Raw genomic sequence first — 8652 nt, forward strand, 5'->3', positions numbered from 1 at the left:
ATAAAAGGCAAACATTTAAGAGCATTTGAAGCTGAACCTCTTGCACATTTAAAAGGCTTATCTCCAGTGATCACAAGTGCATCAATTACTACTCAAATGTGATCAAGCAAGAGAAGATTCTATGATCTTATAGATATAGAATTGGGTTGTTGTAAACTTACTAATTAAAATCATTTATCTTGTGAGTTTACTTAATGTAATGTATGTCCTAGTATTGTGTTAGGGTCATCATTGCAGAGTGTATGAGTCTTGTAACTTCAATTAGTGGAAGCATAGGCTAACTTAGTGATCTACTTCCTTAAAGGGACTTAGAAAGTTGATTAATCTCATTTGGAGATTAGTACTTGTCCAAGGTGAAGACAAGTTGATCTAGGTTAGAGTTGATCTTTCAAAGGGATAGAAATATTAGGTTTGTTGTCTACTAAAGAAGATTGAAGACTTGTAAATCGGATCTCCACCGGGTTTGGAGAAAAGTGCTTAGTGAAGCAACAAATCCCGATTAGTGCAATCGGGGAGTGGATTAAGGTGGATTAGTTAACATCCACCCGAACCACTATAAATCCTTGTGTCTATGTTCTTTATATTACTTCATTTATCATTTTAAAAATATACACTACACACATCAAGTTTGAGTTGAGTTGGTTGATCAAAGTAAAATCGAATTTGGTGATCAATCGAAAAAATGTTAAAACGTATTAAGTAACTATTCACCCCCCTCTAGTTACTTACATTCACTAAAGCCAATTTTACACAATTTAATTCATATTTCATCTCTACTCCTATATACTAATACGATCATCAGAAAAACTACAGACATTTGTTCATACACACATGTCCTATTATTGTAGTATATTCATACACACATTTGTTCATATAAAATCATAAGAAAAACTACCAAACAATTTTTAATACTAATTTTGAGGGAATGGTAACGTATTACTCTTATTAGTAAAATGATGTTATTACATAATTAGATTCAACCGATTTCTTAAATCTGATAGAACTCGAACAATTTTTTGTTGTTGCAACTACATGCAATATGAAACATATATGTATTTTATAGTCCCATTTTACTAACGAAACATACTAACATACTAGAAATACGTCATTTTTTAATAACTATGATTTATTGAAAATAGAGTACGAGCTCAAATTAACCACATTTAAGCTATTGGATCGACATGTCCCCTTAAACGCAACCACAAATATTGCTTGAAAATGTAGATCAAGCCTCATAAAATCAAAATAAGTGATTTATTTAAAACAGATTTTGAGTAGTCATGCAACGTACGGGCTCAAAACCTAGTTATCTAATAGAAATCGAACACTGTTAGCAGGGCAAAATTGGAATATTATATATTTACAAGTCAACATTGATAATTAAAGGTATCAAGCTCAGTTGCATAATGCTGACTCTAATAGCTGACGTGGTATCATATTATTGGACAATGAAGGAAACACAACTTAAGGTGGTCTCGCATGTATATTAAACAACCCCTAGATGCACCTACCAAAACTGCTTGATCCTTGTTCCTCAAAATCTTCTATTCATAGAATTATAGAGACCAAAAAATAAAGTTATCAATGGCTACATCGAAACTACAAGCTCTGTGGAATCACCCTGCTGGACCCAAAACTAGTGAGTCTTTTCTTATTATAAAGCCTTAATTTGTTATTTTAATAATAATAATGTGAAATCAGATTTTCTTGATTGTGTTTGCTACAGAAAATTTTAGGGGTTTAAGCTTATTTTGATGATATAATTTTATTTGTTTTATGGAAGAAGCTTTGATTGTTATGTATCTATGTCGTGATTGAATTAAGTTTTATAATATTTATGGGTTTATATTAAACTTAGGGTGGATTTGTTTACCTCTTAATAGAATGGTTCAGATTTTGTTTCTGACCTCTAAATGGCAGATGGTGCTGAATGGTTTAGTGCTGAATAACTATCTCTTAACTATTAAACACCTAAATTTTTATGTAAAATGTTCTTTAAATTATATCAAGAACACTTATTAAACAACTATAATGTAGTTTTTATTCATGTCCAACGTTAATAAAGTAATTTTACATCATCACATTATTCGTTCAAAAGGATTATCAAACAGGTTATTTTCATTCAGAAACAACTTCATTCATAACCTCTTCATTCATAACCTCTAAATCATTCGGATTATGAACCATTCAACGTTAAATTATTCAGTTTTATCAAACGCACCCTTATTTTTGTCAAAGGAATGCAAATTGGGTATGGATTTGGTACCTGTTTATTAGTATAGTTTGTAATTTTGGTCTTATTATAACAGAAAATTTTGTTCGGTGTCTATTATGTGGGTGTTTATTAGTATAGTTTGTAATTTTGGTCTTATTATAACAGAAAATTTTGTTCGGTGTCTATTATGTGGGTGTGGGTGTGAGCTTCCTCTTTAAGTTGATTATTGCTTATAAGCAAATAAGCTATAATTTGAGTTTATTTTGAGTTCCCTCACAAATAAGCAAATAAGCTTAAAACAGTGGACTTATACACTAACAGGTTTAGAAAAAAGCAATTAAGCAATCAAAAATAATCTCCCCAAACACGCCCACCTATATTTTGTAAGGGTTTAAAATAACTTGTTTGATTGACTTGCTAAAGTCAAAGTGTAGCTCCTTTTTGCTTGTGATGGTAGATTTGGCTTACTTTAACCCGCTGATATTCGAGATAACATGTTGTATGTATCAAAAAGTATACGAAGTACTATTAAAAATGTATTTAGTTATTTACATTGTCAATGACTATGATAACTAAGGATAACAGATTTGTCAAATACAAAACTAAAGATAATATCTTTGATCATTCAAACTCTCACATCATCAAAAATATCTTTGTAAATTTTGTGTGATTCGTGATTCTTTGTATATTTTTGGGTTTTAAATAACTAATATGTTTTTGTAGTTCATTTTTGGGCTCCAACATTTAAGTGGGGAATCAGCATAGCTAATATTGCCGATTTTGCCAAGCCACCAGAGAAACTTTCGTACCCGCAACAATTTGGTATTTTTGTTTGTTTCTAATCGTTACTTTCTTGCATATTTTCACACTCCTCCATTTCTCTACAACACACCATCAAGTGGATTATTACCTTTTATTCCCAATCTTTATGTTTACTAGTATTTTTTTTGCCTTGGCTTTTGAAATCGGTTCCTGCATTAAACTTTCTAATAAGCATTAAGACTGAAACATTTTGGAGGAAAAAATCGAAACTTTATGTAAATTATAAGGTTTTAAAGAAGCATTAGTGTTTTGGTCTTTACCTTTTCATCATTTATTTGCAGCTGTCACGGCCACCGGAATTATCTGGTCTCGCTACAGCATGGTAATCACGCCGGTAAGTCAAATAATTGTACTCTATCATCCTATCTTTAGCCAAAAAGTTTCATCGTTTAATTTTTGTACGTAGTTTATGTAAAATGTTTGACATTTATTAAATAACCAAAGTTAGTAAGTACATTTTGTTGTACCCGTCATTGTGGCCTAGTGATACACCTAACACCTTGTGTGTTAGATGGGAGTGGGAGGTCTCAAGTTCGAGTCCCCTCACTTAAAACATTCCAGGGTATTTACACGATTTATGGAGTGACCCCGGGGAGGTTTTACCGACCCGTATTCCAGGATTTCGGCCCGCTGTGCCCCTCGGGATGGTTTAAGGATTGGGTCCCTGTAATGTGATTTGGGTTTCCGCCCGAAAGCGCGTGTGTGCGTGGAAAATGATCGGGTGTTTTGGTTATTCCCCCGTCAGTGACTTCAAAATACTAGTTTTTAAAAAAAAAAAAAACTAAGTACATTTTGTTACACACTTGTTGGTAATGAACAAATATGAAGTTTTAACATGAAATCTCTATTGCGGTTCTACGCTCCAAGTAATAGCAATATTCATCGATATCAGTTTAGTGAACTGTATTTGATCGTTTTTGATGGTTGATTACAGAAAAACTGGAACCTTTTGAGTGTAAATGTTGCGATGGCTGGAACGGGATTGTATCAACTCTCCCGGAAAATCCGGTAAGTTAAACGATGGGTTTACTGTTGATTTTATTTTCAATCAATGTGTATCGCTTGTTATTCTGTTTTTAGATGTTCTATGCTGGATCTTAGTTGGAATTTAGGGAGAAACTAGGAAAAAAACCGATAAATTCAGTTACCTTTTATGAGATTAACAGCTGACCAAAAGGATTACCCCAAAACGATTGCATAAATTGTGAATTTTCTTACAAAAAAGATGAATTCTTGAGAAACTTGAAGATGCAAAATTGTTACAGTTTCAAGGGTTCATATTTTGACTTTTGTAAGGAGCTAAAGTATTGACCTTTCTTGATATAAATCATAAATTATCATAGACATTCATTAGCTCAAATATTGTTGAAAAAAATAAGAGAATGGAGATGAGTTTAATATTGATTGTTTGTTTGATTGCTATTGATATTCAAAATTATGATGAAAATTAGTAAAACTGATCATTGTGTTTGTTTTTGACACGTAGGCACGACTATTTTAATGAAGAGGAAGTTGCTGTAGCTGTAAAGGAATGATGACGAATAACTTGACGCAATCGTACTAAACTTTTTTATGATATAAAATGATTTACTTCTTTGATTTTTATGTTCATCTCCCTGGAGAAAATGAGAAATCTCAATATGCTTTTTCATAAATAATGTCATGTGTTATCTGTTTTGATTTTTTTGCATTTTTTTTCCTTTTACGAGCTTCTGTTGCGATACAGGATGTGAAATAGTATCTCAAAACCATTTTTTCTTTAAACCTTGGCAGTGTATCTCAAAGACTCAAATCGCCATCCCCAGTTATTAAGGGCTCTTAATCGTTGCCCTTTTCCGGAAGTGTCTACAGGGGCGGATCTATATACCAAGCACTGGTAGCACGTCAGTGAGATTTACAATTTAGTAGAAATTTTTTTGAGCTTTTCACTAGTTATATTATTGGGTGGTGTAAATTTCATTGAGTGACATCACTGCCATCAGGACCGGCACCAGGGGTGGGGCACAAGGGCGACGCACAAAGCATCTAGATTTAAGGGGCATCATTTTTTAAGTTACAGAGAACAATTTCATGGGAGGTGGGTAGTGGGTAGAGAAAGAAAAGTAGAAGTAAAAGTAAATGTAGAAGTTAGAGGAAAAAGGAATAATGATGATATGTACACAACTGATATCACTTCCCATTAACTTAACTTCATAGTACTTTTTTATAGCGTGTTGTACATAGCATTGTCTGGAGGTGTCATATAATGATGCATCCATATTTTTTTTTTTCCCATTCATATCTACTATTATACTAGATTTAAATTTCTTTTCAGTACTTTAATTAATTATTTTCACAAAGAAAAAAGTACTCAATGGTTTACTTCAATATTCAATTATTTATTTTTGTATGAATATGTGAACATGAGTAATATTCAAATGAAACCAACTTTTAAGTTGAGATCCAAGAGATCAATCAGAGTGCGGCACGTGGCGCGATAATGACATGTGATTGAAAAAAAAAATCAAAATTTTTTTTTTTTTTTTTTTCGAAATCTTTTTTTTATATATATATTTTTTTCAATCACATGTGATTGGATTTGACATGCAGTAAATCACATGTGATTCTGTATGTCAAATCCAATCACATGTTATTGAAAATTGTTTTCTAGTAAAATGACGAATTTCAGTAAATTTGTGCTAAATCCTTTAAACACCAAGTTTTTGATCAAAACTTGATCAAATCACCGAATTCAAGTTTGAAATTTTGAAGATACGATCACGAAACACTAACAAACTTAATCAAATCACCTAATTAAAGTCTGTTTCCGGTTGAAAAATTTTTTGAAAGAAAAATTTTGAATTTTTTTTAATCACATGTGATCGGATTTGACATGTAGAATCACATGTGATTTGGGTTATACAATCACATCTGATTGGATTTGAAATGCTAAATTAAAAAAAAAAAAAAAAAATTTCAAAAAAAATTAAATTTTTTTTTTCAAAATAAAAAAAAAAATTCATTTTTGATTTTTTTTTTTTTTTCCCAATCACATGTGATTGTCGCGTCACATGTCGCGCTCTGATTGGTCCGTTGGATTTCAAGTAAATTATTGGATTCAAGGGATTACAACTCGTCTTGTATTTCGTGTGCTCTAAAAATATATGAAATGTACTCGGTAAATTATAGATTTTAGTAGTTTTTTTGCCCTCGTAGGAAAAAAAAATTTGCATTCGCCACCGACCAATGGATAGTTGTAATTTTTTTTTAGTTTTTAACTAGTGACACCACTAATTACAATTCCCAGATCCGCCACTGTCTATATACCACTTTGACATTTTTTGAAAATTCGAAAAAGGATGTGATTTGTACACATCATTTTTAGCGATATACCACCGTATCTACCAGTAAATGTACGTTAAAATGTTGTAAAATACAATGTTCTAAAGCATGTTTATTGGTGTATGGCTAAAATATGGTGGTGTACCGATCCTCAGTGGCGGAGGTATATGGTAATCAATGGGGTCATATGACACCATTGAAAACCTATATATTGGGCTTATAGTGTTGAAATTAGTAGTATAATATTCCGACTGGTTAACAGATGACACCAACCAATTTTTAATATGTAACTCATTCATTAAAAACCTTATACATTTGAGCGGAGAATTGAAATTACAAACGTTGTAATTATTATAATTATAATAATTAGTGTACAACTCATTTAATATAATTTAATTAATGCATTTGAGAAAATTAAGCTACCCTATTCATCACATCAGCAGAGATTTGGATACTCACAATTAAATTTGTTATATTTTGGTTGAGATAATTTTTGTTTGTTATATTTAGATTGAGATAATTTTTGTTGTATTTTTTATTTACCATTTTGTACTATATAAATTAAAGGTTTATTGATTTTATACTTAATTTAGTTCAAACTTGTTTATATCATATATCATATATTAGTCAGAGTTTGTCAATTAATATCTTTTTTTTTAACCGTAAAGTGTTGGTACATTGATAGTAACCTGACTTCCCATAAGAGAGGTTAAAGATTCGACTCTCATGTGCTGCAAAAAATATTTCCTTTGTAGTTGCCAGTCCATTCAATGCGCCTCAGAGGTTTTTTACATGTCTATGTATTTGAACCTCACCCCGAGGAGATTTTACCACACGCGATGCTCGTATGGATTCGTCGTGGGTGTTTCCTCTCGAGGGGCTATAGGACTGTAACGGTTCGTACCAGGGAAATGATCGGGTGGGTGGGTTCCGACATCGTATTCGGACCTCGGTCAGTGACTCTCCTAGCTGTTGTTCAAAAAAAGTTTAATCTCTTTCTAGAATTGGTACGTTTTAATATTATATTATGACACCATCAATCCGAAATTCTGGCTTCGCCACTGCCGATCCTCACCTTTTGAAAAAATTGCAAATTTACCCTATGGACCCGCATTAAGTAAGATGCACGGGCCAGCATGCGTGTTGCCTAGTTTTTTTCAATATCTCAGACAAGCGGGGCATATGGCGAGGTCCTTGTGTATTGTATAGTTTTTTTAGAATAATATGTTATTGCTTTGAAACGTCTGTTTTGTCATAAGAAGCCTTATATGTTGCCCAACTACAAAACCGGCGTATGTGTTGCATATCTAATAATGTAGGTCACAATTTTAAGTTTCCTGCTCATGAACAAAATTCTCGGACACGCAAAAAGCAAGGGCCGAGATGCAATTTGTGTGTTGCTTCTTGCGATTTGAGCGTGTAAAGATTATTCTTTTTGGCTGATTGTTATAATTTGTCCAAAAAAGAGCATATTAACTAATATCTCTTCCTTAATCCTTAAACAAATTAAATGTGCTGTGGAAATGCTCAAACATGTAGAAAAGCTGATGTCAGTACCACTTTGATAGAGGACACAATTGTCTTTGGAAGATGTACATAAGTTTTGGGTAATTATTACCACACCAAGGTTATTCCCTATCATATTATCCCTTAACTGAATTTCTCTCTTTCACTTCAACACCAAAAACTTAAATATTCATGTAACTAATCTTCCTTATCTTACACCTTAAAAATTAAAACTTAAATTATAACAATAACAATAACAATAAATACTCTGTATGGCAATGGAATTGAAAAAAAAAAAAACAAAAAAAAAAAAACATGAGGGCCCACTTGTTTTACGTCAAAGACCGCCACACATTTAGCTAAAGTTGGAGATGGCTTGATGCTACCTATCTTAGTTCAGTGTTGGCTTTGCGCCAAACCATTTATATTCAGATTCAATCTTTAGGTACTGAAGCCAACACAAGTAAGATACTGAAGGTTCTTCGTATGCCCGAGAGACATATTAAATTAATGTGACTAATGTGTTATGATCCAAGTCGGGTCATACCCAATAACAAGCTTACCAACACCTTATTCGTATTTGATCTTAGCGACTGGATCGTTGATTAAATACGCGACACTTGGATTTTAAGAAAATTGGTTTTCTAAAATGATATTATTTGATGTGTATATAAATTATGGAATAATTTATATAATTAAAACTTAATTATTTATAAGTTAAATAATTAATAATGTTATATTACATTTTATAAAAATGGGTTTTATATAAAATGTACATGGAAGTTTAT

At 32.1% G+C, this 8652-nt stretch overlaps 1 protein-coding gene across 1 annotated transcript; it reads left to right on the forward strand.

Moving 5' to 3' along the window:
• Positions 1–1487: 1487 nt before the first annotated feature.
• On the forward strand, positions 1488–4727 carry LOC139843533 (mitochondrial pyruvate carrier 4). Its single transcript, XM_071833633.1, has 5 exons — positions 1488–1639; positions 2939–3037; positions 3319–3371; positions 3972–4045; positions 4524–4727. Exons 1-5 carry the CDS (start codon positions 1585–1587, stop codon positions 4570–4572), a joined length of 330 nt encoding a protein of 109 aa, XP_071689734.1. The 5' UTR covers positions 1488–1584; the 3' UTR covers positions 4573–4727.
• The last annotated feature ends 3925 nt before the right edge of the window (positions 4728–8652 follow it).

This window comes from Rutidosis leptorrhynchoides, chromosome 4, assembly GCF_046630445.1.
Source record: "Rutidosis leptorrhynchoides isolate AG116_Rl617_1_P2 chromosome 4, CSIRO_AGI_Rlap_v1, whole genome shotgun sequence".
Lineage (NCBI taxonomy): Eukaryota > Viridiplantae > Streptophyta > Magnoliopsida > Asterales > Asteraceae > Rutidosis > Rutidosis leptorrhynchoides.